The sequence below is a fragment of the Lucilia cuprina genome, chromosome 5, assembly GCF_022045245.1.
Source record: "Lucilia cuprina isolate Lc7/37 chromosome 5, ASM2204524v1, whole genome shotgun sequence".
Taxonomy (NCBI): Eukaryota; Metazoa; Arthropoda; class Insecta; order Diptera; family Calliphoridae; genus Lucilia; species Lucilia cuprina.
The window spans coordinates 46,417,042-46,438,270 of NC_060953.1; the positions used below are offsets into that span (position 1 = coordinate 46,417,042).

The following is a 21,229-nucleotide window of genomic DNA, read 5'->3' on the forward strand; positions in this document are numbered from 1 at the left end:
GAAAAGCTTTAAAAAAATCTTTCAAAAATAACTATTAGGCAACTAAAGGTTAAATTTGAAAACCGATAGAAAAGGCTTTTTAATTGACAACAAATCTTCTTTTTCCACCAGCAAGTTTAGTTTTCAGAGATTAATGGAAATAATCGGGGGTAAAACGAATGTAAAAGAAATCTGCATTTAAATACTATTCAATTCTTTTGAGATTTGTATGTGTATCTAAAGTATTCAATAATTCAAATTTATTATAAATAAAAAAATTATAATTTTTGTTTAAATTTATATTTAATATTTGTTTTTTTTTTATATTTATTTTGTAAAATTTAAAAATTTATTATTAAATTTTATTTGTTTTTTTTTTTTTTATAATTAACAAACTAATGGCTACATTTAGAAAAAAATACAAAAAAAGTAGACAATTAAAATTATTGTTGTAACACAATTACAGTTTTTTAATAATGTTGTTTAAATGTTTTTAGATTATAATGGAATGTAGTAACACGTTTCCTTTACTTTTAAATTTTTGTTTTTTTTTCAACAAACAAATGTAATTAAAACAAGTTTAATTAAATGCAAAATACAGAGACAGAGAGAGATAGGGATAGAAGGTTGTTTTCTTAACTGAAAAAAGGAAAAAGAAACGTGTTTACAAATAGTAATTATAAATTAATAATTTTTATCATAAAAATATTCGTTAAGATTCGTTAAGACTTTTTTGTGTTGATTTAAAAAAATTTAAATAAAAAACTAAAAATAATTTGTATTGCATAAACTTAAAATTAAAAATTTTTAAAAATTTTAAATTAAAAAAAAATAGCAGCTTATAGAAAAAAAAAGTACAAAATAATGGACGGCATAAAGAAAATCATACATGTATGTAAGTAAACATAAATAACTAAAAAAAAAGAAGAACGTTGTGACAAAGTGTTAAAAAAAACAAACAAACAAAATAATATTAAACAAAATAAAGCCATAATTATGAAAAGAACTTAAAAGAAAATTTAAATAATTTTTAGAAAATTTCAGCAATTATCAACAGAATTCTTTAAACCATTTTGTTTTTCTCTTTTTTTTTTGTGGTTAAAAAAAATTATGCGCAAAATAAATTGGCAGTAACTTATGGTTTAATGCAATATAAACGCATTTCAGCACTATTTTTGTTTGTTTTTGTATTAAAGTTATTTGTTTTTAATTTGTTTAAAGTTTTAAGGCCAGCTTTTTTTAATTTTCATTATATTTTGTAGTTTTTTTTTATTATTATTTATTTTGCTTTTAATTTAAATGTTGCTGTTGTTGTTGTTGAAAAAAAGTCTTTCTGTTCTTTTATATAAATCGTCTTATTTCGTGTTCGTTTATTTTTTTCTTTTCTTTTCATTCAAATGCTGTTGCTGTTGTTCGTTCTTGTTTTTTTTTCATTGCTTGACATTTAGGTTTTTGTTATTTTTTATTATTTTGTTGACCACTCTCCTACTGGTGACATTCCGAACTATATGAACCATTCTTTTCGTTTGGTTACTTGATGGCCGGTAGTTGAATGTACTACCGCCTCATCGGGATCATCAGCACCATCGGCACCTTGATCTTCGTGTGTTAGATAATCACCTTTGTGTCGGTGCAAATAGCGACCGATTAGGAAGATCATTAAGCACAAGAGCAGGAAGAGAATGACTAGAAGACCTGAAAAAAAGAAACATTTGGAATCAGTTAAAGTTTGATAGTTGCATTAAGATTTTGAAGTTAAAAAGCTTTTTTTGGTTAAAAAGAATTTAAAATAAATTTATTTTTTATATATAAAAAGCATTTTAAGTTAGAAATATTCTTAGTAAAAAATTATTCGTTTAAAAAGCTAAAATTCTTTTTTTTCGCTTTAAAAGCCTTATATTATAAAAGCTTTTTAGTAATAAAAGCTTTTTTAAAATGTTGCGCTTAAGAAGTTTTAAAATTGTTTTTATTGAAAAAAGAAGCTTTTTAAATTAAAAACTTTATTTGTTCAAAAACTTAACAATAGAAAAGCTTTTTAGAATATAAAGCTTTTTTGTAAAAGTTTTAATGTAAAAAACTTTTTTTTTAAGATTTTAAAGTAAAAAGTTTTTTAACTTTAAGCGTTTTTTAAGCTTTTCAATATCTAAAGCTTTTTAAGGCTTTTAAGTGTCGAAAGCTTATTTACTTGAAGGGAGTACTTTTCTTTTTTAAAATGCTATTCTCGCTTTAAAAGTCTTATAATATAAAGCTTTTTAGTGGTGAGAGCTTTTTTTTTGTTTTTTTTTTAGGGAATTTTTTAAATTAAAAGCTTTTTAAATTAAGAAGATTCTTAGTTAAAATGTTTACTAGTAAAGTCTTATATTATAAAAGCTTTTGAGTGATGAAAGCTCTTTTAAGATGTTTCGATTAAAAAGCTTATTTTGTTTAAAAACATAACAATATAAAAGCTTTTTAACGTAGAAAGGCTTTTTATTTAAAGCTTTTAAGTGTCTAAAGTTTTAATTTAGATTAAAAGCTTTTTATGTTATTTTTTTTATTAAATTTTTTTATTTATTTTTTGTCCAAAAAAAGGCTTCCTGTAAGTAAATAAAGCTTTTGCTTTACAAAGTTATTTTAGTTATATAAGTTTTGTTGAAGCTTTTTAGTTTCGTTTTAACTAAAAGCTTTTTAGCTTAGAAGGACTTTCTTTGCAAAAAGAAGCTTTTTTGTTATTTATAACGGCAAAAATAACTATATCATTGACCAAAAATAAAGTTTTTTTTTCGAAAATGCTTTAGTAGAAAGAATTTAAAATATTATTAAGTTTTCTTTAAATAAATAAATTAATCTTTATTAAAATGTAATAAGCTTTTCCAGAGAAAAATTCCCTAAAAAGTTTTTTATTTAAGGAACTGTTTAATGTGCAAAAACGTGTAAAAGCTTTTATAATTAAATATTTTGCTAAAAATTAGTTTTTTTTATAAAAAATTTTTATAAAATCAAGTAAAAGCTTTTATAATAAAAACTTTATAAAAAGCTTTTAAGAATTTCGTAGTTTTTTTGTCTTTTCATTAAAAAAACTTTACTTAATATAAACTTCTTCTAAAACAAACAAAAATGTCTACTTACATCCCAATAATACTGAATCGACTTCATTATAAGCCTTGCGCAATTTCTCTTCATCAATTAGTGGTGGCGGTCTGGTCTCAACCTCAATAGGTGGATGGGTAACAGGTTCAACACCACAGAAATCTTCTGTCAATTGAGCTAATAACACAAAAATAAAATATTATAAAGTTAAAATCAATTAAAACTAAAAGTTTTCCAAAACTTACTGCCTAATGATTTAACATTTGGTGGAGGATTTTGTTGGAACATTAACTTCAAAGGATAGATATCATCAAACTGTACACGCGATACACAACCCACAAAACCATCTGTCATCGATTCATTTTTACCAATATACATGTATTGAATATTATTAAACTGAGCATCGGCTGAGGCCTTAATATCGAAATGATATTCTACAGGTTCATAATTATCCACCTGTAAGACAACAGTGGAGCCACCGTTTTTACGTGAAAAGCGTAAATCATGATATTGACCGAGGCCAAAGTGTTTCTTGGGGAATATAATCTCTTGACGTTCGAAACCAAAATCGAAAACACAACGTAAGAAACCTGTAAAAAGAAGAAGAAATTGTTAAAAACATTGTTTATCTTTGCACTTAGTTAGGTAGAGTCCCACCTGAATTCGAAATTTGTATGGTCAAATATTCTCCGGTCAAATTGGAGAAGAAACCCAAGAGAAAACCTTTAGGTATGGTAGTGGTAAAACCAACACGTATATTTTCGGCAATGGAAGAACGGAAAGAACCCTCAAATTCATAACGTATCATAGAGCTACTGCGTAAATTGACACCGATTTCTAAAAGTAATCAAAACAATATAAATATTTATATTTTCTAAAATTTCCCTTAAAAACTTACCATCAGCACATATGGGTCCCTTGAAAGCACTCCAACGACAATCACAAGAATAACTGTCATAACCCTCAATACATGTGCCATTGTTTAAGCAAGGACTAGACTCACAGCGTCCAACACAACCGGACGATATGCCATAGAGTCCACGTTGAGCATATTCTTTCAAATCCACCATTTTACCATTAAGCAAGAGAGCACGTATACAACCCACATAACCATCACGATATTCAGTAGTGGCACCAACAACCAAGTCAGAAGTTAAATGTAAAGCTCTTACAGGACCTGGAGGTTCTCTAACTTCGGCCTTAATAGAGCCATCTACCACTAAACGGGCTTCTTTCCTATAGATTATCAAAGAATGAAACAATTGAAATTTTCCTTAATTTTCATCAAAATTACCTATTACGCTCCACACTAACAGTATGCCATTTATTGTCATTCAAATGATAACTGGTATGTACATTCACGCCCAAAGGACCACTGCCGGCTTGATATTGGAATTGCAATTTATTGCCACCATTTATAGATAATTTAATATAATCTGTGGGTCCGGTAGCATGAAAGAGAACAGCATTTTCTATGGTTGTCTTAAATTCCAAATAAATATCACCCGAATGACCCATATCGAAGGGTGGCAAATTGATGGTAGCATCTGCTATACGGAATGTCACCTCATTGCTGAATAAATCATCACCTTCACAACGTAACGGACCTAATGTATAACGTCCTTGTTTTTCATCCAATGGAGTGCCGGTATCACCAAATTTAACAGCTCTTACAGGTAAATATTCTTTTTCCTTAATATCGCCTCCATCTTCTGTCCAATCTAGACTATTGGAATCACAATTACACCATTTAGTGGGATCTTGGCATTTACCCAAAATACCGCATTCACATTTACGCGAGCCGGGCAAAGCACCCGCCCAATAGTCCATAGGTTGATTGTGTCTTGAGACCCACCACGAGAAGGGACGGAAATTACCGGGTTCAGCTAGATAGTAAATTATAAATAATTGTTATATTAATCATTTAAAACAAAAAAGTAAACAACTTACAGGGTGAATTGAATAGTCTTGACGACCTGCAGGAATAACTTAATCTTTGCCAACAGGTATGCGAACGATTAAGTAATGCTTCAATTTGTTGCAAGTCAGCATCATAGAGTATGTTTTGTTCAAAAGATCCTGGTTCTTGGAAACCATCAACAGTTGTGGTGTGTTCTTGACTATGGCCCAGCGTGGTGATAACACGTCCATCAGCTGGTGTTAGAATAACAAATTTTTTTAAATGAATCTCTCTTTAATAGAAATCTTTCTTCTTCAATTACTTCTCTCTCAATTGCATAAATCTATCTATCTATCTTTTTATCTATCTATCTATCTATCTATCTATCTATCTATCTATCTATCTATCTATCTATCTATCTATCTATCTATCTATCTATCTATCTATCTATCTATCTATCTATCTATCTATCTATCTATCTATCTATCTATCTATCTATCTATCTATCTATCTATCTATCTATCTATCTATTTATCTATCTGTGTATTTATCTATTCAATTTATTTACTTACTGTAATATTCACAAGTAACCGGGAACGGTGCCAAAGGTCCACTGCCATCGACATCAATATTTATGCCAACACGGTTCTTTACACTTTGGGCGTTTTTATAGGCGGTACAGGACAAAGGATTATTGGCTATAAACACAACAAGTTAGTAATTAAGTCAAAATTAAACCCAATATAAACCTACAAGTATGACAAACAGCTCCCGCATAACCAGTATGACTACATTCACAAAAGAATTCCATTGAATTCTGATGACAAACACCATTGTGTTGACAAGGATTAGGATTACAGCGATCAATCATTTGACAGGCATCCACAACAACTTCATCACCACAGCAAACTTCTTCACCTTGAACCCAATCCTTGGGTAATTTATAATTACCATCAACCAAAATCAAACGCATACAACCAACAAAACCATTACTCTTCTCAATACCTCCAGCAATGTAATACAAGCGTCCAGTGGAAATCTGTATATTTTTAGTAGTAGCCATGGGACGTTGATCAATATCGATGACTAGACGATTACGTTGTATGGTCAAGACAAATGAATGCCATTTGCCATCGTTAAATTGATCATCATAGTTATCCAATATGATGCGAGGTTTATCGGATAATTTCAAATCTACTTTAACTTTACCATAATCCAGAAAAACTCGCACATAACCACCTGAAGCAAATTCATGATGCAACATCATGCCTTTTTCCTCATAGGTACGGAAATAGAAAGAAACATTGAGAGACTTTTGAGCTTCATAACCCTTTAGACGTACAAAAGAACCACGTGTTGTAAATGTAACTGGATAAATAGGTGGCGAGGGACAGGCATATACAGTATTGACTTTATTGTAACGGTAAGTATCGCCTCTTTCATAGTTATCCTTCATATCTCTTATAAAATTCGTGGAATTAAAGAATATATTCTCCATACAACCGGTAAAGTTTTGTGTAACAAATATACCCTCCTGAACATTGGGCACACCGCCCAGCAATAGTTCACGATTAAGATTTAAACGACTAAATTCTCCCTTAATACGACCACGTACTATAACACGATCTACTGAGAAAATAATATCGCGACGATTACGTGATATAACAACATCATGCCATACATTATCATCTAATAAACTGCCTACGGAGAGGGAAGTCATAATACCACCACCCAAATCCAAGTTCAAAACCATTTTATTCTCCATTAACTGCAGAGCGAAATAATCACCCTGTGTACCTCTTGAGTACATAAGTATACCATTGGCATGAGCTGTCTTAAAACGGAAACGTATAGATTCTCGTGTAGAGGCAATGGGCTCTTGCAACAAGTTGTAACGCACCAGACCGGTGCCATTAAAGTAGAGATTTTCAGCAACTGTAAAAATAAACCATTAATATTTGAGGACTTTTATAAATTTAGAATTTTAATTTACCATATTCACAACCATATAGTTCGACACGCATAGAGATTCTATCGTGCCAACGCGTGGGATTAATACGTATCCATTGTGCTATAATTGGTACTTCGAAAACATTGTAGTGTATGGAATTGCCATCGGAGTTACCTTTGAACATCTGTATTGCATTGAAAAAATTTTATAAATGTTATTAATTTAGTTGTAATCTAGAGATTTTAAACAGTTATACATATATAGAATGTAAAAGGGTTTTAACACAAAAACACCATTATTAGTTAAACCACAACCAAAAACACAATTAAATTTATAAATATTTTACCTTTAAACTTCTCAGAGGTTGAATTAAGATAACTTACAAATCAGGTTTATTATATCTAACTTAAAAATCAGACTTATTGTATCTAATATTGCGATTTGTTTATTTTTAAATTGAAATATTCTTATAGGTCAATCCCGTAAATAATTCTTTTTTCGAACGTGCAAAAATGTTGCCTTAAACTACATTTTTGTGCCATTTTATGTATTTACTCGTTCTAGCTACGAGACTAAGATTACTACTGAATGACTTCATGATTATTGACTTAAATTTTATCCAGACCCCAGATCGATATCCTGATGTTCATATCAGAAATTTACATATGTAGATATCGGCACCAATCCCCCAGTTTATAGACTAGACTATAGACTAGGTATAATAGACTAATGACTTCTATAGACTAGACAATAGACTAGATTATACACTAGACTATAAACTAGACTATAAAGAAGACTATAGACCAGACTATAGACTAGACTATAGATCAGACTATAGACCAGACTATAGACCAGACTATAGACCAGACCATAGACCAGACTATAGACCAGATTATAGGCTAGACTATAGACCAGACTATAGACCAGACTATAGGCCAGACTATAGACCAGACTTTAGACCAGACTATAGACCAGACTATAGACCAGACTATACACCAGACTATAGACCAGACTATAGACCAGACTACAGACCATACTATAGACCAGACTATAGACTAGACTATAGACTGGACTATAGACTAGACTATAGACTGGACTATAGACTAGACTATAGACTGGACTACAGACTAGACTATAGACTAGACTATAGACTGGACTATAGACTAGACTATAGACTGGACTATAGACTAGACTATAGACTAGACTTTAGACTAGACTATAGAGTAGACTATAGACTAGACTATAGACTAGACTATAGACTAGACTATAGACTAGACTATAGACTAGACTATTAACTAGACTATAGACTAGACTATAGACTAGGCCATAGGCTCGACTATAGACTAGACTATAGACTAGATTATAGACTCGACTATAGAATAGTCTATATACTCGACTATAGACTAGGCTATAGACTAGACTGTAGACTATATTATAGACTAGACTATAGACTAGACTATAGACTAGACTATAGACTAGACTATAGACTAGACTATAGACTAGATTATAGACTAGATTATAGACTAGACTATAGACTAGACTATAGCCTAGGCTATAGAATAGACTATAGCCTAGGCTATAGAATAGACTATAGCCTAGGCTATAGAATAGACTATAGCCTACTCTATAGTCTAGTCTAAAGTCTAGTCTATAGTCTAGTCTATAGTCTAGTCTATAGTCCAGTCTATAGTCTAGTCTATAGTCCAGTCTATAGCCTATTCTATAGTCTAATCTATAGTCTATTCTATAGTCTAGTCTCTGGTCTAGTTTTAAGTCCAGTCCCTAGTCTATAGTCTGGGCTATAGTCTTGTCTACAGTCTTGTCTATAGTTAGGTCTATAGACTAGACTAAAAACTATACGATAGAATAGACTATAGATTAGACTATAAAGAATACTATGGCATTAAGAAAACTTATTTTAAAACTAAAAATTGTCCCGATATCTATACATTTCCAAACACATCAATTTAAAAGACAAAGACAATTTCAGATAAAAACGTGGACGTAATAAAGATCATTATTAATCAAATATATAAGTAATTACCTGTGGCTCACTAGATGGATTAACATAGGAACGCCAATATTCACCATCATCGGAATATTGAACAATATATTCCGTAACATATTCATTAGTTAGTGGACGTCCCATTGTGGCAATTTTACGAGTAGTGCTTTTATAACCCAAATCAATGGTTAAAAAGTGATTGTAAGTATTTTCAACAGGTGTCCATGCCGAATTACCTTTGATTTTTGTTTTGTTCATTATTAAATAAGTTAATTGGAATGATAGCAAAGATGATTAAGAGGTGTAAGAAGTTAATTATGTTAATTAGTTAATGACAATAAATGAGATATTTTGAAATGTTAAAGAATTAAAAAATATATATTTATAAATTACTTTAAATAAAAGCCAAACCTAATGAAATAAAATATTAATTAATTAAAAAGTGAAAATAAAATTAAAATTGCAAAGTTATTTTTACATTAGTGCATTTTATTAATTACTATATATAATTTCATGGGGAATCCTTCACCTTTTTTTGTTTTAATAATAATATTTTGACATAATCTTCTTGTTTTTATGAGGCCCTCTTTCTTACCTTAATATTGCCACCCGGTTCTTTATAATCGGCAAATTCTAAATCTGTTATGCCATAACTTATGGCATATTCTGTAACAAACTCATTACTATGCGGTCTTCCCTGCAGAGCAATGTGTGTTACATTTTTAACACTGCCCAAATCGATTATTAAACGTTGATCAAAATCCGAATGTTTAGCAGACCACGATGTACCAGCTTTTTAGAAAGAAATTAAAAATTTTTAAAATAAAATATTGAAATAAAAACATAATTATAATTGAAATAAAAATTAAAAATAACATATAATTTATACAAAGTTGGTAAATCGAGAGCTGAATTGGGTTAATGAGACCATTAAATCTTCAAGGACTTATAACTAGAAATATTTTAATTCCTGGTGCTTTCGATTTTGATTCTGGCAGTAAATGTTATTTAAGGTCGAAGATTTTTACACATTGTTATTCGCAAACTATAATCTTCTTAACAGATCAAAATGTCTGGTTTATAGATCAAACTGTAGTCTAATATATAGATTAAACTAAAGTCTAGACTATAGATAACGCATCAAACTTTAGTCTTGTCTACAGTCTAAACTATAGACTAGAATATAGAATATACTATAGAATATACTACAGACTAGACTGCAGTCCAGACTATAGACTAGACTATAGACTAGACTATATACTAGAATATAGACTAGACTATAGACTAGACTATAGACTAGACTATAGACTAGACTATAGACTAGACTATAGACTAGACTATAGACTGGACTATAGACTAGACTATAGACTAGACTATAGACAAGACTATAGACTAGACTCAGATCAAACTATTGTATAATCTATTGATCACATAAAAGTTTTTATTATAGATCTAACTATAGTCCGATCTTTAAATGAAACTATAGTCTGATCTATTGATCAAAGTATAGTCTTGTATATAGATCGAACAATAGTCTGGTCTGATCTATAGATCAAACTATTATCTGATCTATTCATCAAACTATATTCTAATCTGGTTTAATCAAACTATGAAATATTTGTTCAAACTATAGTCTGGACTAAAGATCAAAACATAATCTGGTCCATAGCTAAAAATATGGGTCAGGTCTGTATCTATAGAACTATAGCCTAGACTAAAAACCAAACTATGGTCTAGACTATAGAGCAAACTATAGTATCGACAATAGATCAAACTTAGTCTTGTATATATATCATATTATAGTCTGAACTATAGATCAATTCGTATTATAGACTGTATTCTAGACTAAATTAAAAACTATTGTCTACAGACTAGGGTGAACGCAATTCAGCATATAAGAAAATATTTTGCTTATATTTTAATTTTATTCCATAGATCACAATCATTGCTTTAAATTGTATAATTAATACATATCAACACTAGTCAACACTACTTATTATATTCAAATCTTATTTTTTTTTTTTTCTTTCTAAAATAATTTATCTTTTTTCTATTTCTATCAATTATAATGCCCAGCCCATAAAGATGACAATTCATGTCGTTTAAACCTTAAAAACAAAATATAAATTTGTTACGCTCAAAAAAATGTATGCATGTGACTTAATGGTCACTACACATGCCAACCAAGTCACATGCCATGATAGTTATTTAACAAAGGAAAAAGGACGACAAAGGCTGCAGGATAAAGCAAGACAAATTTTTAAATTTAACGACCCCTAACTAGACAAAACAATCAGAACTAAATTCAACACTTTTAGCTAATTTTATAAGATAAACGTGACATTTCTGTAAAGTCATTCAAAACAAGAAACGATTTTGTTATGAAAAATTAAATGTTTATAAATTTTAAATTGTTACCATAAAGAACTAGAACTGAAGTAGAACTGAACTAGAACTGAACTAGAACTGAAGTAGAACTGAACTAGAACTGAACTAGAACTGAACTAGAACTGAACTAGAACTGAACTAGAACTGAACTAAAACTGAACTAGAACTGAACTAGAACTGAACCAGAACTGAACTAGAACTGAACTAAAACTGAACTAGAACTGTACTAGAACTGAACTAGAACTGAACTAGAACTGAACCAGAATTGAACTAGAACTGAACTAGAACTGAACTAGAACTGAACTAGAACTGAACTAGAACTGAACTAGAACTAAACTAGAACTGAACTAGAACTGAACTAGAACTGAACTAGAACTGAACTAGAACTGAACTAGAACTGAACAAGAACTGAACTAGAACTGAACTAGAATTGAACTAGAATTGAACTAGAACTAAACTAGAACTGAACTAGAACTGAACTAGAACTGAACTAGAACTGAACTAGAACTGAACTAGAACTGAACTAGAACTGAACTAGAACTGAACTAGAACTGAACTAAAACTGAACTAGAACTGAACTATAACTGAACTAGAACTGAACTAGAACTAAACTATAACTGAACTAAAAATGAATAATAATTGCCAGACATTTTGGTGAAATAAAAATGTTGCTGATAAGCGCAATTTATTGCTAAATCAAACCATAAGTTTGAAAATATATTGCAATTTTTTTTAAATCTTATCTTAAAGTACACACTTTATTATTAGTTAAATATATACCCTTTTAAAATGATCGAAAAACCGCTACAGTTATATAAACGTGCAAAAGGTATAATACCGTATTGCAGTAAATTTTTAACATAACAATATTTACAGCAATTAGGAACACAATTATATTTTTTCAATTCATTTTTGTTTTTTCTTTAAAAAATAGCATTTATTTGTTTTTTTTTTTTTAATAAAAATTTAGTTTGTGGCCACTTTAATTTCACACCCCTTATTGTTGAGGTTTCGAAACTAAAATACTATTTACTCATATTTCAGCAAAAGGCATTAGAGTGTGTTTAGTATTAAATTTGCACAGCACCCCATTTAGCACTAACAAAGTACATGCATAAAGTAAATTTACTTTTACATATTTTTTTTATGGAATTATTGTTTGAACCTTTTTCCTCCAACACTTTGAAAGCAAACTTCAATGTTCTCGTAATGCAATTTCAATTGTTTTTATCGTTTTGTTTTATTAAATTGTGCACTGCACTATTATGGTTTAAAGTACCTAAAAGTAGTTTCCAACTGATTGTTTATTGTTGTTGTTGTTATTTGTACTCCTAATTTCTTTTTATTTTATTTCATTTATTTAACAAATATTTTTCATGTGCAGATGTTTGACAAGGGGGTTGGTAATTTAGTTGATGTTTAAATTGTTGAATTGGTTCGTTGCCTCTTAAGTGGGTTGTTGCTGAATGTTAAATTAAAGAGATTTGTTAGGATTTTTTCGGGACAATGAAATTTTATTTGGAAGTGTTTAAAACAAAGGGTGACTACTAAAAAATTTCTTAAAGCTATCAATGATACTCCCTGTATTTCCTTGTTCGTGTTCTAGTTTGATTGATAGTTAGATCTTTAGTCCGGACTATATCTATGAATTAAACTATAATTTAATATTTAATAAATCTATAGTTTAATTTTTAATATAGACTATAGTTTGATCATAGTCTAGACTACATTCATATTTCAAGTTAAATTCTAGTTCAGTTATAGTTCAGTTCTAGTTCAGTTCAGTTCTAGTTTAGTTCTAGTTCAGTTCTAGTTCAGTTCTAGTTCAATTCTAGTTCAGTTCTAGTTCAGTTCTAGTTCAGTTCTAGTTCAGTTCTAGTTCAGTTCTAGTTCAGTTCTAGTTCAGTTCTAGTTCAGTTCTAGTTCAGTTCTAGTTCAGTTCTAGTTCAGTTCTAGTTCAGTTCTAGTTCAGTTCTAGTTCAGTTCTAGTTCAGTTCTAGTTCAGTTCTAGTTCAGTTCTAGTTCAACTAATTCAAAACATCTCATTCTAGCTAAATTCTGTTTGAATTTAGCAAACAAATGGTGCATGAAAACGATAATGATAAAGAAGTATTAAAAAAATAAACTAAAGAAAGAAAGGTGTGCATAATTCCAAAGGTATTATAACTAAAGAAGCTTTTTTGCTTATTAACAACTATTTATGTATTTTCTTCGTACACATGTCAAAATCAATTTTAGTTCGCTGTATGATATGTTTATAAAAAATGAAAATTTGCTTAGATTTAACATTTATATCCTTTTTCCTTTTAATAAGAATTCATTTATCACGCAAAATTGTAAGAAACGAAAGTTACGCTATCCATCAGAACTTCATAACGAATTAAAATAAACCATAGTTTTTGAACAAACAAAAAAATTTGTGAATTTTAAAGTATTTATATGGAATATTGTTTACAATCTTTTTGTTTTAAAGTGTGAGAAATAAGAATAAAATGGTAGTTATGCTTAAGATTAAAGGGTGTTTATTTTGAAACGCGATATGCTTTAAGCATTTCAATTCAAAAAGAAAAGATTTCACTTTGAATTGTAATACACAATAACTCTACTTAAGAGTTTGAAAGTTTCTCTATAACATTCACTCGCATCGTCTAAAGCAATAAGCATTCAAACTTATTAAACTATGAGACAGCTGCAGCCGTTTAAAAACTTTTTAAAAATTATTTTTTGTTTATTTATTTAACGTGATAAATGTCAACCCTTTTTGTGCAAGAATTAACATTTATGTACATAACTTTAACATATTTGTCCTAATTTATATTCCTAATAAAAATAATAACAATTATATAACTATAGCAACAGGACATAGAACCTATTCCCCCAAAAAGTTTTTTTGTTGTTGTTTACATTGATTTAATATAAAAATTGATAAAACTTTGTTTTACAATAAATTTAAGAGAGAAAGAAAAAAATAAACATAAATATGTCTGTTACATGTCTAACTTTAATATTTAACAAACTATAAACTTAAATTTAACAAAGACACACCTTAATTAGACTTTATAATAAAGAAGACAATATTATTTATTAGGTTTACTTAAGGCTGTGCGACAGTAATCTATAATTTCTTGATCATTTTGTTGGGATGTTGTATGCAAGAGTTCATTTATATGGAGTAATTGAAATGTATCCGTAGTTTCAGGTTTAAAATTACGAAAAGCTATAGCAGCACAATATTTAGGATGCAACAAATGTTCCTCAAAATACCATTGAGTCATGGGTAAATCATTAAATTTTAAAGTAGTACCACATAAGGGTTGTGTTTCCATGTTAAGTTCCTTGCTAGGGTCCACAGTAAAGGCAATTTTTTGTAAATCCACTGTTATACCCACACCCAGCTCTTTGACATAAGATTCCTTTAAACACCAGTGACGCATAAAAGCTTTTAGTTGTTGCTGCTGATTAAAATGTGGTTGGCAAATATAATTCCATTCACTATTGGCAAATTTTCTATGCATAATACGAAAAAATTCTTTTAAATCTTTGCCTCCGGAATATTCCAATTTCATGACATCACAACCAATGCCAAAATCATTGAAATCTGTTTGCTTCGTATTTATAACACCGGCCAATATCACATAATTGCCTTGATGAGAAACATTAAAACTAAGAGCAGGTGTAGCTGTTGTTGTTTCTGCACTAGGCAATAAATAAGGTTTTCCTCTGGAATCTCTTGCAAATTTAATATCTTCATAGGGCAAATTGCACATTTCACTGACATATTTACGCATAAGTAAACGTCCCACTAATGATGATAGAAAATCATTAATAAAATAGAATTTCATTAATCTAGTCCTTTCCTCCGGCTGTATGGCGGCAACAGCTTGTGTCAGTTGATTTAATGTTGGTGACGACCAAGTGCTTAGGTCAAATGCCCATCTTGTTGTTGCTAATTTATTTGTCATTTCTTTATTGTTTTTATTCGAACAGTTTATAGTTTTAAAATCATTAAAACTGTTAATGATGTTGGTATGTAGTAGTTTTTCAATTAAATAATTATAATTTATAAAATGAATTTAATTAAATTCACTAGTGTTTACTGAGGAATGTGTAGTTTTCATTTCTAATAAGAACAACTGTCAAAATTAAGTAGAGAGCAAAACGGAGAGAGATGCAATGGTAAATAAAAAAAACAAAGAGAAGAAAATTAACTAAAAGCAGTGGTGCCAACATTTAAAATACATATACAAATGAATTACACCGTAAAAGTGACTTACAATTGTAAAAACAGAATGATTTTTAAAAACAGATATAAATTCAAAATTTTCAAATTTAAAATTTTGAAAACATTTTTTTCCTATTGCGATTCCTATTATGAATATAGAGTTCGTTTCTAAGCTATTGACAACAATGGTGAAGGATTTATTAAATAAGAATAAAATCTTTAAAATAATATGAAACAAAATTTCAAAAATTCAACTAGCTAGAAAACAAAATAAACTTAAAAAAAAAACAGATAATAAAAAAATCAAAATACACAACATTCTTTTATTCTTTAAAACTAGTACAAAATAAGCATTATTTAACTAAATAGGTACGAAAAAATAAATTAAATTTTAAACAATAAACTAAAAACAATTGCAAAATTCTAAATTTTGTTGAAAAAAAATATAACAACTATTTTTATAATTTTTTTTACATACCATTTAAACGAGCTTTTTCGGGACCACGATCATTGAGTGAAGAAGTTGCCGTTAGCACGGCTCTCTCCATTAACGGTGTGTTGCATTCATAATCCGAAAAGTAATCGCTGTAGGAATCTAAAATTAGATGAAAAAAAAACAGAAAATAATGATAATTCCAATAAAATATACATAAATAACATATTGATGTGAAGTGTATTTTATTGATGGTTTGTTATTAAATCGAAAACATTTGTTTCAAACATATGTGTGTAGTACTAAATTAAATATTTTTTTGTTCGTACATATTTTATTTGGCAAATTTCCATATTTTATATTTATTTATTAATTTTTTTTTTTTTTTTGGAATATGAGTGAGTACACTCTTATCATTTTAAGTGTTAAATATTTGTTATAGTTTGGCACTTTAAATTTTTTCAGCGTTTTATTATTTATGAACATTTTAATATTCCTTTAAAGCATTTTCGGAATATTGGAACAAGAACGGAACTAAACCTAGAACTGAACTAGAACTGAACTAGAACTGAACTAGAACTGAACTAGAACTGAACTAGAACTGAACTAGAACTGAACTAGAACTGAACTAGAACTGAACTAGAACTGAACTAGGACCGAACTAGAACTGAACTAAAACTGAGCTAGAACTGAACTAGAACTGAACTAGAACTGAACTAGAACTGAACTAGAACTGAACTAGAACTGAACTAGGACTGAACTAGAACTGAACTAGATCTAGAACTGAACTAAAACTGAGCTAGAACTGAACTAGAACTGAACTAGAACTGAACTAGAACTGAACAAGAACTGAACTAGAACTGAACTAGAACTGAACTAGAACTGAACTAGAACTGAACTAGAACTGAACAAGAACTGAACTAGAACTAAACTAGAACTGAACTGAACTAGATCTAAAATAGAACTGAACTAGAACTGAACAAGAACTGAACTAGAACTGAACAAGAACTAAACTAGAACTAGGACTGAACTAGAATGAACTAGAACTGAACTAGAACTGAACTAGAACTGAACAAGAACTGAACTAGAACTAAACTAGAACTGAACTAGAACTGAACTAGAACTGAACTAGAACTGAACTAAAACTGAACTAGAACTGAACTAGAACTGAACTAGAACTGAACTAGAACTGAACTAGAACTGAACTAGAACTGAACTAGAACTGAACTAGAACTGAACTAGAACTGAACTAGAACTGAACTAGAACTGAACTAGAACTGAACTAGAACTGAACTAAAACTGAACTAGAACTGAACTAGTACTGAACTAGAACTGAACTAGAACTGAACTAGAACTGAACTAGAACTGAACTAGAACTGAACTACTTTAATCACATCTTAAATACTTTATTACAATAAATAATAGAAATTTTTACCATAAGGTAGGGACCATATGATTGTCTGCACTGTTCGACTCGTTTTCTTTCTGGCATGACATGATTTAAGTTGTTAAAAATCAACAAAAAATGGTGGGTGTGAATAAGGAAATATAGGAAGCTTTGCGGGTACAGTATATTTATATAGTAAACGTACACTTTTCATAATTTGTAATACATAAAAATATTCCTTTAAATAAGTAAGTTTTAGAAAACAGTTTGTTTCTTAAAATAAATATTTTCTTACATAAACAAACTACGTTTGTATGTAAAAATAATATTTTACTGTATGTTTAAAAACATCACTCACTGTTAAAAAAACATTGTGTTGAAAGTTATAATTGATATGTTTGTTCTTAAATTTTTTAAATTGTATATGATATTGCATACAAAATTAAATAATTTTTCTTTTTGCATAAACATTTAAATGGAGCAATAACATTTTTTCTATGAATTCAATCGATAAAGAAAAGAAATCAATATACAAAGTTTTAAAAAATTATAAGTTGTAAATAGTTACAAAAAAAACATTTCTAATAACTTTCAAAACTTATTTAAACCGTAGTCAAAACTATTGATCAAACTATTGATACAAAACAAACATTTCATTATGATTTAAAAAAGTAGTAGAGCAAAGAAGTTAAATCATATAAGTTTTCATACTTAAATAGTGCATATTAAAACAGCTATGCGTAAGTTTAAGTATAAAAATATAAAACATAAAAAAATATTCGTGACTTTTGCAATAAAACATTTTAAAAGATTTAGGACAAATATGTTAATTTCCTTAAAAATTTGAACTTTTGCTCTAGTAAAATTCAAAAAAAAGAAATAATTATTTCAAATGTAAATACAAAATTATGGAAATTTCAACCACTATTACCCAAACGAAATGAAAAACGTCTAAGCTTTACAAATGATTGCATAAAATTGTGCATGTTTAAAAAAAATCTTGCACTTGTAATGCCAACTCGTATGTTTGTAAACCAGGGGTTATACAGGATATAAAACATACATTTGTAAGTACTTACAAAAAGATGTTATTGTGCTCTTGTGTATATATAGTAGAGGGTGGTTTTTATTTACTTTTTTCTTTGTTTATTTGGTAAAACCAACATCACCTTTGCCAGTTGAAGTATTTACAATGTATGGCAAAGCTTTATGTCTAGATGACTAGTTGACGGTTACAAATCTGTAGGTTTGCACCAGCCATCAGTCTGTCTGTACTTAAATATATTTAAATGAAGGGTTGTTAAGTATGTTTGTTTTAGATTTACTTGGGTTTTGTTTTATATTTTTGTTAGATTAATACCCAAGTTGCTAATTTTTCAAAATATTATATGGTAGAAAAGAAAAATGTCTAATTTCGATTTAGGAAAGAATAGTGAAAGTGTTGATTTAATCAAAGTATATAAATATAATTTGAAATAATGTATGTTTTTTATCTGTAAAGATTTAAATAATAACAATCTGTTTGCTTTATAATACTACATTTTCGGTGTGATTTCAAGCAATAAAGCATAATCCCGGTATGCTGACAACTTCGTACTATAGTTAAACTAAAAAAGAATTGAAAAAGAACTGAACTAGAACTGAAGTAGAAATGAACTAGAACTGAACTAGAACTGAACTAGAACTGAACTAGAACTGAACTAGAACTGAACTAGAACTGAACTAGAACTGAACTAGAACTGAACTAGAACTGAACTAGAACTGAACTAGAACTGAACTAGAACTGAACTAGAACTGAACTAGAACTGAACTAGAACTGAACAGAGCTGAATAGAACTGAATAGAACTGAATAGAACTGAATAGAACTGAACTAGAACTGAACTAGAACTGAACTAGAACTGAACTAGAACTGAACTAGAACTGAACTAGAACTGAACTAGAACTGAACTAGAACTGTACTAGAACTGAACTAGAAGTGAACTTGAACTGAACTGGAACTTAACTAAAACTGAACTACAACTGAACTAAAACTGAACTAGAAGTGTACTTGAACTAGAACTGAACTAAAACTGATCTAGAACTGAACTAAAACTGAACTAGAACTAAATTAAACTAGTCTAGTTGCTAATGTTGATACAGTTTGAAATACACTTCAATAATTTCATTGATTTCTTTTTATTTAAATAATTTTTTTGCGAAAAATAATAGATAATATTTGTGATATGTTTGCGAGTCTGTAATATCTGACTAAAGTTTTGTTCTATATTTTAAATATCGGTTTATATTTTAATGATTTTTCTTATTTTATATTGATTTTCTAAAAAAAAAAAAATCACAAAAGGAAAGCACGTGTTTTTATATATAATATAATTTGCCAAAAAATATTCATAGACATGCGCCAAAAATATTTCTTTTAAAAGGATTTTAAAGTCAATATTTGCTTAAAAATAAAATAAATATTTATAAATTATTTAAAGTAAATTGTAAATAAATTAAATTATTTGCTTTTTTCCAACATGATTCATTTTATTTCATATTATGACGTTTAATTTGTTTACAAATGAAGACAGAAGCTGTATTAATTAAATAAGAAAAATGTTTTTGTTTATTTGTCGTTGACAAATCGTAAAGAAATTTAGGCGTTGTTTTTGTTATTTTATTTTGTTAAACTATTTCATAACTTTAATGTTATTAATAGGAGGAGAGTGAGAGATATTGGGAGAAATTAATAATAACAAAATAATTATGAAAATTTTATTAGTTTTAGTTGTAGTCTGTATTTTTGTTAGTGCAAGACTTGAATTTTAGAATCTATTATTTGAAATATTAATACACTTCAACATGGGGTCTTATAGAACCTTTTGATCCAAATTAATTCAGTTATGATCCATTGTACACTGATTATTTTATATTTGTCAACAAATGTGATAAAAAAAACAAAAATTAAAAAAAAGTAAACAAACAGATCACGTTACAAAAGAGCAGGTGTTTTCTTTTATAAACCTCTCTTATAAAACACTTTACATCTCTTATGAAAAACTACACTCTTTCAATCTATGACGAAGCTCTTTAATTGCCAAGAAAAAAAAACAAATCTACACTTTGACAACTCTTCACATTGTTTCATGAATGAAAGACTCATACTCCGAACACGCCCAAAAAAATTAATTTAAGCCTGGTTTATTAATTAAATTTAATTGTAAAGAACCCTTTTACTTACCAGCATTTACATTTGTTGTTAGAATAATAGCTAGCAGCAGCACGGCTACTAAATTATGCCACATATTGCTGGCAAGCAGCTTGTTTCTTCTTTTTTTCAGCAGAAAAAGAAAACTATTTGTATACCTATTTATTATATTGTATTTTAAAACAACTTATTTTTTATATATAAAAATACATTTGTTTAATTTTATTGGCTTTTAAAGCTATAAATAACAATCAAATAATATTTTTGTTGGTTGTTTTGTTAATATGCTGTTTTCTTTTAGAACAACTGCAAACACAATGAAAATTTATTAATTGTGTATTTTTTTGTTTTATTTCTTGTAGTTGTCCAGCGGAGCACCCACTTATTTTCTGGTTAAAGATTGTTATGAAATAAACAATGCAAATTTGTGTGTTCTATTATCTAATTGTTTTAGGGAAAACACAGTTTTTCTTTAATTTTTATAATTTAGTTTACACAATATTAAATAAAATTATATAGAGAAAAATATTAATGGGAAAATGTTAAATATTTTTCTTCACACTATACACAACACACACGTCTACTTCGCAAAGCGTTCAAATTGGTTTTGTCAGTATTGTTTCTCCAGAAAACGTTTTAAGAGAGAGTACAAAAGAAATGTCAATGTTTATAATATTTAAATGTTGGTAGCAGTTTTTGTTATATAT

At 28.8% G+C, this 21,229-nt stretch overlaps 2 protein-coding genes across 3 annotated transcripts; both read right to left on the minus strand.

Annotated features, from left to right (window-relative positions):
* Positions 1-515: 515 nt before the first annotated feature.
* On the minus strand, positions 516-21,134 carry LOC111681091 (neurexin-4). Of its 2 annotated transcripts, none has more exons than XM_023442815.2 (13): positions 20,556-21,134; positions 15,993-16,109; positions 8,944-9,140; positions 6,942-7,083; positions 5,702-6,883; positions 5,521-5,646; positions 4,999-5,202; positions 4,343-4,934; positions 3,947-4,284; positions 3,706-3,885; positions 3,294-3,638; positions 3,088-3,225; positions 516-1,674 (listed from the first exon to the last, which is right to left on the minus strand). In XM_023442815.2, the coding sequence occupies exons 1-13, from the start codon at positions 20,617-20,619 to the stop codon at positions 1,484-1,486; spliced, it is 3,816 nt and encodes a 1,271-aa protein (XP_023298583.1). In that variant the 5' UTR covers positions 20,620-21,134; the 3' UTR covers positions 516-1,483. The 2 variants fall into 2 exon arrangements, with proteins under 2 accessions (XP_023298583.1, XP_023298581.1); XM_023442813.2 differs by lacking the exon at positions 8,944-9,140 and adding an exon at positions 9,500-9,696.
* On the minus strand, positions 14,276-15,534 carry LOC111681092 (L-aminoadipate-semialdehyde dehydrogenase-phosphopantetheinyl transferase). The gene has a single exon (XM_023442816.2). The coding sequence runs from the start codon at positions 15,252-15,254 to the stop codon at positions 14,370-14,372; it is 885 nt and encodes a 294-aa protein (XP_023298584.2). The 5' UTR covers positions 15,255-15,534; the 3' UTR covers positions 14,276-14,369.
* Positions 21,135-21,229: the final 95 nt, after the last annotated feature.